The 15,144-nt window shown below is 39.7% G+C and overlaps 1 protein-coding gene across 1 annotated transcript in view; it reads left to right on the forward strand.

Moving 5' to 3' along the window:
• Positions 1-15,144, forward strand: part of LOC126281967 (nose resistant to fluoxetine protein 6-like) — a 381,389-nt gene that overhangs the window by 220,843 nt on the left and 145,402 nt on the right. Inside the window, exon 6 of the mRNA XM_049981343.1 lies at positions 14,260-14,345. Within this exon, the coding sequence (XP_049837300.1) occupies positions 14,260-14,345 (86 nt within the window). The remainder of the gene's footprint in view (positions 1-14,259; positions 14,346-15,144) is intronic.

Below are 15,144 nucleotides of genomic sequence, written 5' to 3' on the forward strand. Positions count from 1 at the left end.
ATCGCTTTGTCCGTTCTGAACGTGAATTGTACAGATGGAAAAAGGAAGCTGGACGACGTAAGAGTCGACTGGAAATTGCGACAGAGATAAATGCGCGACTTTTTGAGCTGTTTACTGGTGCCAGACAACAGTAATTTAGTGTCAGCGTTGCAACTTTGCGTGATTGTGCGTTAAAGATCGCCAACGCGATTGGCGCTAAAGAATTTACAGCTTCTCAAAGTTGCATTAGGCGCTTCGAAAGATCACATGAAATTGTGCAAAAAAAAATTACAAAATTTGTATCGAGAAACAAATCGGAAAATGAAGGGACACAAATCGAAATGATAGAACCTTTTATTACGAATGCCAAAATAAGATTACTAGTTTTAGTGAATCGTACGTGTACAATGCAGATCAGTCAGGTTTTCAAAAAGAAATGCGTACGAAAAGAAAACTGTCATTCAAAGGGAGAAAAAAATTGAGGCGATTGCGCAGTCTACGATTGCACTCACCCATTCATACAATAAAATGCCCATAATTAGTCTCGATGGTTCATTGCTGCCTAAACTATATGAGTGTCTTCAAGAACCAACTGGACGTTTTGGACCACGTGTCAAAAGAACAAAGTTCTACGCAAACAATTTTGTGGTAGACGCATCGAAGGATGAAAACGTTACAATTTTCATGCGTCATGCTTTTCTTCCGTTCTGCGGGAACAAATCTCTTCTCCTTCTAGATTTGTGGTCAGGTCATAAAAGGTCTAATTCATTAAAAGCTGTATTTCCACCCTGACAAAGAAGTAGAGATACTTCAGATTCCACCCCGCTCGTAGTTCAACCGTTAGACAGAGAATTTTTCCGTCGGTGGAAGGCATTTTACAGAAAACTAACAGAGAAAATTATTGTGTGCGGATCACTGCAATTTCCTGTCTATCACCATGACAATAAAAAAAAATGGCTCTGAGCACTATGGGACTCAACTGCTGTGGTCATTAGTCCCCTAGAACTTAGAACTACTTAAACCTAACTAACCTAAGGACGTCACACACATCCATACCCGAGGCAGGATTCGAACCTGCGACCGTAGCAGTCGCACGGTTCCGGACTGCGCGCCTAGAACCGCGAGACCACCGCGGCCGGCCCGTAACAATATCCTCAAGCTACAATCAGTAGTACATTATCAATTTTCGTCCCCACGGTTTCAGAATTTGGTTAAATATGCGTGGCACTCCTCGAAGTATACTGATACTTTATAGGCCTGATTCATTCCTAACACCAGCCCAGTTTTGTCTGCGGACATCTAACAACGTCTGTCATTCGCAGGGCTGTCATATGTCGTCTTTGCTTGTATGTTCTTGGTGCACAAAAAACCTATGTTTTGAATATTGTATAAATATTTCGCATTTTTGTGGTAATTACAAGAAATAAAATTTGGACGTGTTATAAACCGTATATTCATTTGTGTCTATTTCATAGCTATTTGGAAAGAATGTTGAAGATAACATATCAGCCATATTTGTCAACGAATGTTTATCATACGATCGCTTTCACTGGGGGAATCAGCTCTCTCACTGCTGTGGCAAGAGAGCGGCGCGTAGCTAACGCCACCTTGTCCCTAAATGGCGTTGGTATAACGTAGCGAGAGGTCAGGGTTGTACAAGAGGCAGTTATAAGCGCGGAAACCATGCAAAAATAGTGTCTTACTTCATAAAGTTGTTTACAGGCTTCCAGGTCAGCAGCTAAAATTCTGCATGCAGACTTCTTGCAATGTTAACTCTCAGTGGTAAAAAAAGCAACACAGGTTTCGACATGACAAGTCTGACCATTCCCTTGTAAGTAGAAATAAGTAAAGTATGTTAGAAGATTGATTTTCAAGACTAGCAATTATACGAAGAGGAAATGAACCACAACTTAATTATTTGAGCACCTACGTAACACGCAAAAATGCATTTAAAAATCTTTGATCCCGAAGCAGACTCACATGTGGCCCTTACCGGTATTAGCGTCCACTGTAATGAAAAACAAAACTACTTAAAGCGACCTGAGCACCAGACCCTGATGAAAATTCAGTTCCATTTTTGATTGAACACGGTCCGTCACAAGCTTCTCTCCCACCTTGAGTTCAATACGGATTTCCTGTGCAGCGAATAGCCCCATTTGATTAGAAAGTAACGTAGGTCACAAAAAGTCTAAAAGCTCAGAAACAAAAGACAAAAGGCCGATATCTCTCCCGTGCATCTGTTGGAGGAACATAGAGCATATTCTGTGCTCAAGAATTAACATGCACCTGTAGGAAAACCAGTTCATTAAGTTAGCACAGGTCCAAATAAGACCACGCTGTCGCAAAAAAAAAGAAAAAAAAAATGTACGTAAATTCCTAAGGGACCAAACTGCTGATGTCAGCGATCCCTAGTCTTACACACTAGTTAAACTAACTTAAGCTAAGAACACCACACACACCCATGCCCTAGGGGGGACTCGAACCCCCAGCGGGAGGGGCCTCGCAATCCGTGTCACAGCACCTCAAACCGCGCCGCCGCGTTTGTAACCCAACTTGCTTTATTCATACACAATATACTGTAAACAACAGACACAATTGAGTAGGTAGATATCGTCTTACTAGCTTTCCAAAAGGCGTTAGACACTGGACTAGACCATCAGCTACTAACCAAGATAGTGCCATACGAAGCCTCTTCGAGAATATGTGATTGGCTGGACGAATATCTGAATAACAGATCCTTAGTACGTTCTACTGCATGGAGAATGTACCACATAAATAAAATTATCCAGGGAGAGCCCAAAGAAGCGTGTTCTGTACTCACAAACGGTTTATCAGATATGACCAGCACATCCTTAAGATTAGGATTGTTATTCATAGCGAAGCCCTATCATGGACAATCATTAAGAATTAGAGAAAGACTTTGCAAAAAAATTCCACTAGTTATAATGAGTGGTAGTTCCTTTAAATGTATATAAATATAAGAAAATGCTAGTAACGAAGAGCAGAAACCCTCTTCATTAAATTAATGGTGAAACCTTTGAGTACGTTTTAGTGACCCACCCTGAACTTCTGTCTTTACAGTAACTTGAAGTGGCCAACTAGAATCAGCTCTCCTTTTAGTTTATCGAGAACGGTATGTGTCCAATTTCAAACAAATGAAATTAGTAGTTTAGAAATAACAGATTACTGCCATTAATAAAACGAACACAGATTACTGTAACATTCGTGTCTTACCTTGATACACAGAACTTCAATAACAGCAGAAGTTAAACTTTTAAAAATTTAATCGGTCGTAACATTCAGCCCTAATAATGTCTCTTTCACACTCGACAGTGTTCAAAACAAGTACAAGTACACTTCAGTTTGCAAACACTCTGCAGTATTTAACATTTACTAATACCCAACTTAAAAGTTCCGCTAATTATGATTAGTTCCAAGTTTCGCTTTGAGTTTATTTCCTTTATCACATTTCATTCATGTAACACACCATAATGGCGAAATAAGAAGCTTGACTAAATAATATGAAGATAAAGTGTTACATGTACTAACAAAACATAGAAATACAACTAAGTGTTCTTTCACAGTCGCTTCTAAGTTCACTCTGCATTTGCTGTATAGTAAGAACTAGCAACATTGTGGAATTTTGTAAAATGAGTGGTAGAAGTATATTCCCTATTCAGCAACCCAATCACTAAATTCGAAGGTGACTAAAAACTTACCAAAGACCAATTTCCGAGGTATACAGTTGTCTACCATAACTAATTTTCTCATGTTAATGACAGAGACACTCGTGACTTACGCTTCTGTGCATTTATCACAACTGTTCAATATGTGCGTGTCACACAATTATTAACAATACGTGGCAAAATACTTGTAGGTGCGATGTGAGTACCTTCCTCTCTGTCCTTCTCTCTCTATTACTTACTTTTGTTAGAAATATCATTCTGTTTGCATTAATTACGTTCAGTAGAAGTAAGCCTGCTTTAATATATGTATGTGAGCTGAAAATAATGTCAGTTAATACCACACAGAAAAGGTGACTAAGTCTTATTCACTGTAACAGTGTCCATTACTTCTGCTTTTAATACGCACCAGAGAGAGATCAGAAAATTATTGTACCGAAAACTCAGAATATGAAAAGAGTCGTAGTTGTCAATGCATTGAACTACTGGTGTTTTCCTGCACTTGTGAATAACTGCAGATAACAAATACTATAATTATTCCAAGACTATAGACGACTTTGTTAACCAGTTATTTTCCAGACTCCTGTAACTTTAACCATACTGTTTGGTCGGATTTTTGTTGCATACTTCCTGTTCATTTGTTTTAAACCACAATTTCTGCTTCTATAATTCACTTTTCCACTAGTTACACGTCAGCATCGACTTGTAAATAATTATACTTCACGCTATTAGACACTAGGCCAGTCTCGAATGATCTCGAGCCAAAATCTCCAGAATTCTTATTCCTCCTTTACTGTTGCCAATTTTTGTACGTAAGACTGTGCAATGTCTGTCTGTGCATACACCAGTTATACAAAACAACATCTCGAATTAGACTCTCCCGCATTAAATAAGGAGTGATTCACAAGATGGCATTACAGAATCTAGAACAGAATGATCAGTTTTGCAGTCCACATTTACAAAATATAAAATAATAACTAGTGTACACAGTTAGGCAGATTCTATATCGGTAGAGGGGGGGCAGGGGGGTAATACAATCGTGCAGCGGTAAAGTAAACTAGCGAGGTCGCCTAAAGGGACACCAGAGTTACACGATACTACATGATACCATAATGTCTCTCGCACAATCCTTCTGATATTCTCAAATCACGCAACTCTCCCATGTCTTGAAATTTCCCCTTTGAATGTGAAGAATGACAGTGCTGGAAAAACTCTTACGTTATGAGATTTTCAAACAGATGAGCAAAACTGAACGTACTCAGACAGTTTTCTCTTTACTTAATCTGATCATCACTAAACTGACACACAATATTTTTAGCGCAACGCAATCTGACTTTCAATAATCCCTACTAAAGAATGGCCCTGACTAACAATAGCCTATACTGTTCATGAATCACTTACGTCACAAAAATCTTCGTTACTCGAACTACTGCAATACAGCGAGCGCCAATACTTCCAGCTAAATAAAATATTCTAACAACTGAAGGCGCTAATTACTGTTAGGCATAGTTAGCAAATGAAAGATTTTGATAGAGAACAAATACCTTAATAATACCTTAATAATGTTCAAAAGTCATCATATGTAATCAAAACTCTGGCATCTCTCTCTCCACATCCACCACTGCGCTGGCGGCTCACCTCCAACTGCACAACGCTACGCGCTGTTCACATCCAAATGCCCAACACTACAATAGCAAATATTCTAACAATGCAAACCAGCCACAGACTGCACACAGCACAATCAGCTATTTTCATACAGTGCGCTACGTGACGTTACCAACATAAAAACGTAAACAGCCTAGTTACGGTCTTAGAACCTTTGTCCAGTTTCGTCGTCACAGATAGCACAGGCATCCACTCAAGAGTGCACTGGCATCCACTCCCTGTAGCCGTCCTCAGTTCTCACACGGGACGAGGCAGCTAACGTTTACGTGGGAGCGGACGTGACATCCCCCAGTCTCCGGCATCTGGCGCCTGAATCACGCAGTTTCTTTAAGAAAATTTACGAGCCCTAAATTGCTGTGCTAGAGTGTAGACATTGCGAAGCAGATTCTGGATTCGTCGATTGTTTGAACAGCGAATAATGCTAAACAACGATCTGAAATACGCACATACTAGTAGACGCCATTAATTAACTCAACTGAAGCTTCATCCCATTTTTTATTATAAACTGAGTATAGTTATAGTGTCTAATGGCAGTCCGCCTACGTATAATATCCATATTCTCGATGCTGTATTGGCTGCCGTAATGCAATTCATGACATGGATTTCAATATCGATATTCTTTTCGTAATTTCATTTAAATGGAAGATGAGATCTTTCTCAAAGCTGCCCAACATCCCTGAAAAGATATCTACCGACAGATACAAGCAATAGACAGTCCATAAAAACTAAGACACTAAGTTTCTCAGTGGCAAAAGCTTTCATTGTGTAACTTCTGTTGGCTTTCTGACATTGACTGGGAGTTTGGATTCCTGGCTACTGCGGAAACATTCCAGTCGTTGGTCTTTGCATCATGAATTGCAGAAAATACATCATTTATAATAAATAACATCGATGACTTCAGGTAATAACTCTTTTAAATTAACAATAATGGGCTACCATCTTTTAGAAAACCAAATGTGAATCAAATTGGTAGGAGGAAGACACGAATCCGCTGTCTCTCGCTTCAAAGCACACGACGCAATCAAATTTTGTTATTTTTATTTTTTTATTCCACAAAATTAGTAACAAAAATGAGTAGCTTACAATGAAATGACATAAATAAGCGGACGGCTAACTACAGTCATCAATTACAGCATTCATAGATTCAGGGATAATATTCAGTCTTGAACAGCAGGATATGGAAACAAATTTAACTGGACCACATCCTGCCTATCTAACCCATGTTAATTTAGGCAAGTATTTGACTCATTTCTGAAAAAAAACTATTTGATTCAGGACTTTAACATTTTTACTGTATGTTACATGATGCTAATAGAGTCAACTGCACTAAAATTTACGTTATCCATTTTATAGTTTTTAAGAAATACTTGTTTAAATTTATTAACAAAAAATATTAAGTTTTTCCTGCAGAAAATATTTTTTCTGAGAACTTCCTAAACGGGGAATATTCATGAATGTAATATTAGAGGTGGTTTATGTTATGCAGAGTATCTGAAAATTTCATGCATTTATCTATGATAGTTTTTCATATAATGGGGCATATGTATTGAAAACTTTAGTTTGCAGGAAACTGACTTCAAAGAAAAAACTTTCGAAATTTGTTGCTTCCAAGTAAGTAAAACTGTCCTGCTGCATATGATGGCCATTCTTTGGCCTCAAGCAGGTCTTTCAGCTTCTTTCTCACCATCCTGGATGTTGGTCTTGCTTGCTTGGCCATACTAGATGCAGACCTGTCTGCATCGGCTATCCTAATTTTATCGCAATGTTGCAGTTCAGTGATCATATTTTCACCAGGATTATTTCCCAGCCTTTTCAGTACCTAACACTTTCCATTATTACCACAATTGAATGTAATAACAGCATCGTGAACTCCTAGTTTCATTGTACGCATTCCTACAAATTCAGTTTTAGGAAGGCGGTTCCAAATTATACTACTGAAATATTCATTTGAGTTCTGTGCCTGCCCTTGCAGATATTTTCTTAGAAGGTCAGGATGAGCCAAGTCTCTGAAAATAAGTTTAATTGCTGTAGTAATAGCAGCAGGAAGAGAATGCTGTGAGAATAAGATTCTCCAGTTGCCTGAGCCCTATTGTATTTGCACCACGAATTTCCTCCTGATGGACAGAAGAATGTGGCCCAAACATCTCTCTTCATTCCTCCAGATTTTCTTAATTTCTCCTAATTGCTTGCCCATTGTATATCTGCAAGTTTTATATTTCTGTTTTAGTTAACCGACCCTGTCTGGTCAACAATTTTCCATCTTTAAATTTTTTTCCTCTCATATCAACAGTTATTCTCAGCCTTGTTCCCAAACATTTTTGAACATGGCCTACACATTATATTTCGCTAGTAATTTCTCCATATGGGATAGAGTTCACCATATTGTTGTATGCCTTACTGTCACCATCGCCCAAACATTTGGTGTACCGTATGCCTCTTGTTTCTACGGCACGATCAAATATTTGTTGTGCCCCATGAACTTCCATACCACCAAATGTTCCTTTAAAATTAGCCACACTGTTGTGTTCTATGACTTTACAGCATTTGCAATATTTAGACGCTATCTCCACATCTAACACTTTACCGGTGTCTGCACTTGTGGCAGTCACTGCTCCATTCAGAGAAGTATGTCCTCTTTTCTGCCAACTTCCATCAAGTGCAACTGCAATATCCGAACATCCATCATTTTCTTCCACTGCCTCCCTAGCAGCCACTTTCATGCTTTCCTCACTGACCTCACATACAGCTTTCTATAATATTGCAGTCAGTTTTTCAAATTTATTTGTTGGTTGATGTAAGTTCATCACTGAACAAAATGTTCTCCCTGCAGCCATGCCCTGGCCAATGGATCGTAAATTATGAACTAATCTAGTATTGATTTCATAAGGGCCACTTGCATCTGATTTTGAAGAACTCAGAACTGAAATCACAGCTGAGCATTTAGAGCAAATTAAATCTAAAGGAATTGCTAGGCCTTTTCTCCACTGGCACTCTCACAAATTTTCACTCTCTGTGACTCACCACACTGTCTACATCGTACAAATTTAGAAATTACATCTGATAAAATTCTCAAATTTATCATAATGTTACTGCACCCCTTGTCACTTACAGTAAATTCGTTGTAACTCTCTTGAAATGGTTAGAGCTTCTTTGATGATGCACTTTGTTGAAGAATTGCAATTAGAAACAACGTTGCCAGGCGACATAACCTCTGATACCGAAAGCTTTCTAAACTTGTTTCCTCTAAATTGTCGTTTCTAGTAAATGCTTTTACGTTTCATCATGTTCAATAAACACAAAAAAACATACGTAGACAAGCACTGCAAACGTCGTGAGTATAACAGCTATCCGCTATCACACTTGAACAAAACAAACCGCGTACTTGAAAGCGTGTTGTTTACAAACAGCAAAAGAAAAAGAATACCGACGGTTGCATTCCAAGGATAGCCAACACACTTGGGAGTACATAAAATCTCTAACGTGCAATATAAGGGATATAAAGATCTAAAATATATGCAGAGAAGTGGGTGACAGAAAAGTGGCCGTGGTACATAAACACACGTGGTAGGAAAATGCTCTTTAAATGCTGGATAAAAAAATTTTCAGCAAAATCCTTTTCAGAGTACTTGCATAAATCTTAATCTATCGAAATATGATGAAAACCGAAAATCGATTGCTTTCGACCTGAACCACAGTGTTGTCCCCTTAACAACGTATTCCATTCGAGAAGCATCTTCACTGTCACCTTCAACTTGTGGCAGTTCGGCATCCATATTTTCTTCTTCTGCAGCCTGACGTTCCTCTTCAGCTGTGCGCAGACCCAACCTAATCATTCAGTAAATCCGTGATGTATACTCCTTAGAATCCTCCGGAGTAAATTATGGGGACAGAAAGGCAGCCTCGAGCAGCAGCATCGCAGAGTCCTTCACTTCCCTGTAATCCTCTTCAGTTTCGGCCTTCTGACAGCGTCCACATCAGCTACTACTTTAAAGTAGCTGCAGGGTCTCCATGTATGTCATACACTGTCTAAAGACTGTATCTAAAAATGTCATCGTTTGATAAAAATTACGACAAATTACATCACAACGACGCGCTTTTGATAGATCATTATTTTTCCGTAGCCCTGAAAGAGTCTACATTCATAGCACATTAGTTGTAACAGTGGAAACATTAAGTACACCGAGCGAGGTTGCGCAGTGGTTAGCACATTGGACTCGCATTCGGGTGGACGACGATTCAAACCGCATCCAGCCATCCTGATTTAGTTTTTCCGTTATTTCCCTAAATCGTTTCAGGTAAATGCCGGGATGGTTCCTTTGAAAGGGCATGGTCGACTTCCTCCCCCTTCCCTCCCTAATCCGATGGGACCAATGACCTCGCTGTTTGGTCCCCTCCCCCGAATAAAGCTACCAACCAACCATTAAGTTGTTGTTGTTGTGGTCTTCAGTCCTGAGATTGGTTTGATGCAGCTCTCCATGCTAGTCTATCCTGTGCAAGCTTCTTCATCTCCCAGTACTTACTGCAACCTACGTCCTTCTGGATCTGCGTAGTGTATTCATCTCTTGGTCTGCCTGTATGATTTTTACCCTTCACACTGCCCTCCAATACTAAATTGGTAATCCCTTGATGCCTCAGAACATGTCCTACCAACCGGTCCCTTCTTCTTGTCAAGTTGTGCCACAAACTTCTCTTCTCCCCAATTCTATTCAATACCTCCTCATTAGTTATGTGATCTACCCATCTAATCTTCAGCATTCTTCTGTAGCACCACATTTCGAAAGCTTCTATTCTCTTCTTGTCTAAACTATTTATCGTCCATGTTTGGCTTCCATACATGGCTACTCTCCATACAAATACTTTCAGAAACGACTTCCTGACACTTAAATCTATACTCGATGTTAGCAAATTTCTCTTCTTCAGAAACACATTTTCTTGCCATTGCCAGTCTGCCTTTTGTATCCTCTCTACTTCGACCATCACCAGTTATTTTGCCCCCCAAAAAGCAAAACTCATTTACTACTTTAAGTGTCTCATTTCCTAAACTAATTCCCTCAGCATCACCAGACATAATTCGACTACATTCCATTATCCTCGTCTTGATTTTGTTGATGTTCATCTTATATCTTCCTTTCAAGACATTGTCCATTCGCCGGCCGCGGTGGTCTAGCGGTTCAGGCGCTCAGTCCGGAACCTCGGGACTGCTACGGTCGCAGGTTCGAATCCTGCCTCGGGCATGGATGTGTGTGATGTCCTTAGGTTAGTTAGGTTTAAGTAGTTCTAAGTTCTAGGGGACTGGTGACCGCAGATGTTAAGTCCCATAGAGTTCAGAGCCATTTGAACCATTTGAACCACTGTCCATTCCATTCAACTGCTCTTCCAAGTCCTTTGCTGTCTCTGACAGAATTACAATGTCTTCGGCGAACCTCAAAGTTTTTATTTCTTCTCCGTGGATTTTATGGCCTACTCCGAATTTTTCTTTTGTTTCCTTTACTGCTTGCTCAATATACTGATTGAATAACATCGAGGATAGGCTACAACCCTGTCTCACTTCCTTCCCAACCGCTGCTTCCCTTTCATGTCCCTCGACTCTTATAACTGCTATCTGTTTTCTGTACAAACTGTAAACAGCCCTGTATTTTAGCCCTGCCACCTTAAGAATTTGAAAGAGAGTATTCCAGTCACCATTGTCAAAAGCTTTCTCTAAGTCTACAAATGCTAAAAACGTTAGGTTTGCCTTTCCTTAATCTTTCTTTTAAGATAAATGGTAAGGTCAGTATAGCCTCACGTGTTTCAATATTTCTACGGAATCCAAACTGATATTCCCCGAGGTCAGGTTCTACTAGTTTCTCCATTCGTGTGTAAAGAATTCGCGTTAGTATTTTGCAGCTGTGGCTTATTAAACTGATTGTTCGGTAATTTCACATCTGTCAACACGTGCTGTCTTTGGGATTGGAATTATTATATTCTTCTTGAAGTCTGAGGGTATTTCGCCTGTCGCATGAATCTTGCTCACCAGATGGTAGAGTTTTGTCAGGACTGGCTCTCCCAAGGCCGTACAAAGTACAAAAAGCCTTTTTCTACCGATGTGTAGTTTCCCGCAGTTTTTTACAATTCGTAGCTAAAATAACGCTCTTTCGATAGATCCTCAACTTTTTATGCTTTTAAACAGCTTATATTCATACCATAAACTCTGTGATAACAAACAATGGTTTAACTCAGTATAATATGGTGGCTCGTAAGTTGTGCTTGTGATGTAAAGAGACGTCACGTCTTACTGACCAGGTTTCTCTCCACGAGGCAAAAGTGTGACACACCTGATTCTTCATTTCACGCTCGCCAGTGTAGCGGAATGCAGAATTCCACGCTGTGACGTCTCCAGCTCCTCGTCCACGTGCCGTAGTCACACGGAACAAGTTGCTAACGCTGACCTGGCGCGCTGTGCGCTTTGTGGCGTCTCTTCCAGCTACTTCACGGTGTGGAAACATGAAACACGCATTAAGTTCTGCGACATTTCGGAAACGTCCCAAGTAAAGCAGAAACAATAAGAAGCAAGGACGCTCTCCATGTTTGAAGCAGAAGAAGAAGCCATATTGCGTGTGTCATGTTCACCTAAAGTCCATATTTTGTGGGTTTTTTGCTATAAATTGCAAGCTATGGATATATGCTGTTTCTAAGCATCAGAACATTGAATCTCTCTAGAACGCGACGTTACGGTACTGTTTGTTGCAATAAAATGAGAGGAAACGTCGTATTGGGGTTAAAAATTTTTCGTTTTTACTTGTAGTTATTTTCGCTTTTTAACTCGCCTATTATGAAATTATACCGTTTTAAGGTTAGAGCACACTGAAAAGGCTACAAAACGTGTGATTCTTGGAAAGATTTGTTATAATTAAATTTCAGTTAATAGCATATGGGCGATTAAAATCTTCAGAAGAACATAATATGGAATACAAGACCACTCGCTGCACAACTTCAGCGAAGCAGGGAAGCATGTTAACAAAGTGTTGGCTAGCAGGTTAGTTTCTCACTGCACTCAGATTTTTTTTTCTCCTTCGCGTTTTCTAATACGTTGCGGAACTTTCTTATTACATTAAAAGAAATACTTTCCCCTTCTTTGATGTTATGTAAGTACGAACGATTTTACAGCACTTTTAGTGCGTGCAGTAGAGGAAAAGCTTGCAGACAAGTGTTTGTATAAGCACGACAGTGCACCCTGTCTTGGCCGTAGTTTGTGGACAATAGCATTTCTGAAATGAACTTGCCTGTCCAGAGTCTCCTGTCCAGAGTCTCGACACCTTTGGAGTCAGCTTGAATGCCTACTTCGTTCCAGTCTCCAAAAACCAACATAACTACATCACTACCTTCTCTGATGGACTGTCATTCAGACACAATATTGAAAGAGTCCCCAACAAAGTTCAAGTCGTCATAAAGGCAAAGGTGAGACACACCCCGTAGTAATATCCACTAGCAGGTGTCCAGACTCTTTTGATCACGTAAATGTTGGCATAGCTCTGTATCTGGTGCAAAAACTTGAATGTAGATAACAAGGGTTGAAAAGGATGATCAAATGTCGATCAATTCTAGCGTGTCAGTTTGCAAGCGTTCAATATCAACGCACTGTTTTGCCACAGAGATTATTCTTTCTACAAAAATATACAAGATAGGCATAATTTTGTAGTCTTTGGGGGCAGTATTTCAATGTAATATCATTGCTGGTAAGACATTCAAAGATCCACTGTAGTCAGATATAGTGTGGCGTAGAAAAATAACTTACAAGGGTGGTAGAATAGACACATCTCCGTATTTTAAATTCATTTTCATTCCGTTGGAGCAGTTAGAGCTGGAACTCTCCCCTTGTGAGCTTAGTACTATTTGAAGGCTATTCTGGAGATGTAGTCTGCGTGCCAGTCCTGGGTTTTAACTTCTCCAGTCAACTACATCGAAAAAATTATGATTTTGTTAAAATAACCGTCTGTGAAAGAAGTTGCCTTTGCGCAAGAAGTTAGAAAATATTTATAATTAGATGCTTCAGACTACACATTAAGGTCACCTGATAAGAAATGCCATTAACCTATTTCAGGCAATCAGTCCGTATGTGCGGAAAACTATATTCGAAAGTAAGAGTGAATACGAAGAGAAATAAATTCCGAAACTCCTGTGATTTTTGCATTTTCCCTCCACAGAGAGTTCATACGTTGCATCATGGTAGGTTTTTATGGCCGATTAACCAGACTAATAATATTCTATGTTTTTGTTGTTTTTTAAAGGACACTTTTTTGGTGAATCTTGGAGGTTGATGCTGTATTATGGGAACATGTGGTCGCATGTGTTCTCAGCCTTTTATTCCTTAACCTTCACAAGTGCTTATGTGCAAGTTAGCTATTGTAGTTGATAGGTGTTCTCCAGAATGCTGTCCAATTCGAAATACATGGACTGGATGGAACACTATATAGAATTATGAAAAATAAAAACAAAAAGTTAAAAATTGTACAGTAAGTCGTAAAGGATTCTCTCTCTCTCTCTCTCTCTCTCTCTCTCTCTCTCTCTCCTCCCCCCCCCCCCCCCCCCCCACACACACACACCTACACGCGGATACATGCGCGTGCGTAAGTTTCAAAATTGTACGCAACTTCATGTTTGTACTATGGCCGGGGTGGCCAAGCGGTTAAAGGCGCTACAGTCTGGAACCGCGCGACTGCTACGGTCGCAAGTTCGAATCCTGCCTCGAGCATGGATGTGTGTGGTGTCCTTAGGTTTAAGTAGTTCTAAGTTCTAGGGGACTGATGACCTTAGAAATTAAGTCCCATAGTGCTCAGAGCCATTTGAACCATTTTTGAAACTGGTAACAGATGGTACGCTGGATTCTGTTATAGAATATTCTCTTGCATAACATACACATAGAGTCCGACTATGAAATTTCATTCTGTTTCAGGTCCATAATGCTTGTGGTGTGTGTGGTCGTCATCATTTCAACAATTTTTGACCTGGCCGTGGCTGATAGAGTTGGACCACAGAGAGGTAGTCTTCCATTTGTTTGTTTGTTCTAAACAATGCACAAAGCAATCTAGACGCTTACTACTGGTCCGATATAAGTAAAACTATCCAAAGCAAGAAATTCGTCAGGGATAATAGGATAGATCCGATCTTGTAGGACATATTGGAACTCGCACGGATTAAGTAGTACTGTGGTAGCGGCTGAAAAAAAATATTTAAAAAGAAACACATGAATGCAGGTCATGAGGAAAGTAGTAAGAGTTAACTTTGCTTCACGTAGGAGCAGGACAACACCGATTTGATGAAGTGCCTAAGCAATTCTTTATTTGCAGTACGAATACCGGTATTGTGAGACATAGATGATGTGGAAGAAGGTGGTACATGTCGCATACTTCAGTTCCATAATACCAAACGAGATAATTTTTCATTTTAACTAACTGAAGCAAAAATTTTGGAATCTAAAACCGTGCAACACGAACTAAATGTGACACAAATTCAAGTATCGCGTAACTTCCTTTTGGAAAATTCTGGTAACTGAATGAAATGTTTTGTTAAATATGAAGCATCCCCTTTGAAAATTTAATGAATTACTGTGCTGATACACCTCTACGTTATTTCCGCCGGCCGGTGTGGCCGTGCAGTTCTAGGCGCTTCAGTCTGGAACAGTGTGACCGTTGCGGTCGCAGGTTCGAATCCTGCCTCGGGCATGGATGTGTGTTATGTCCTTAGGTTAGTTAGGTTTAAGTGTTTCTAAGTTCTAGGGGACTGATGACCACATATGTTAAGTCCCATAGTGCTCAGAGCCATTTCTATGTTATTTGTT

This window comes from Schistocerca gregaria, chromosome 7 (assembly GCF_023897955.1).
Source record: "Schistocerca gregaria isolate iqSchGreg1 chromosome 7, iqSchGreg1.2, whole genome shotgun sequence".
NCBI classification, from domain to species: Eukaryota; Metazoa; Arthropoda; class Insecta; order Orthoptera; family Acrididae; genus Schistocerca; species Schistocerca gregaria.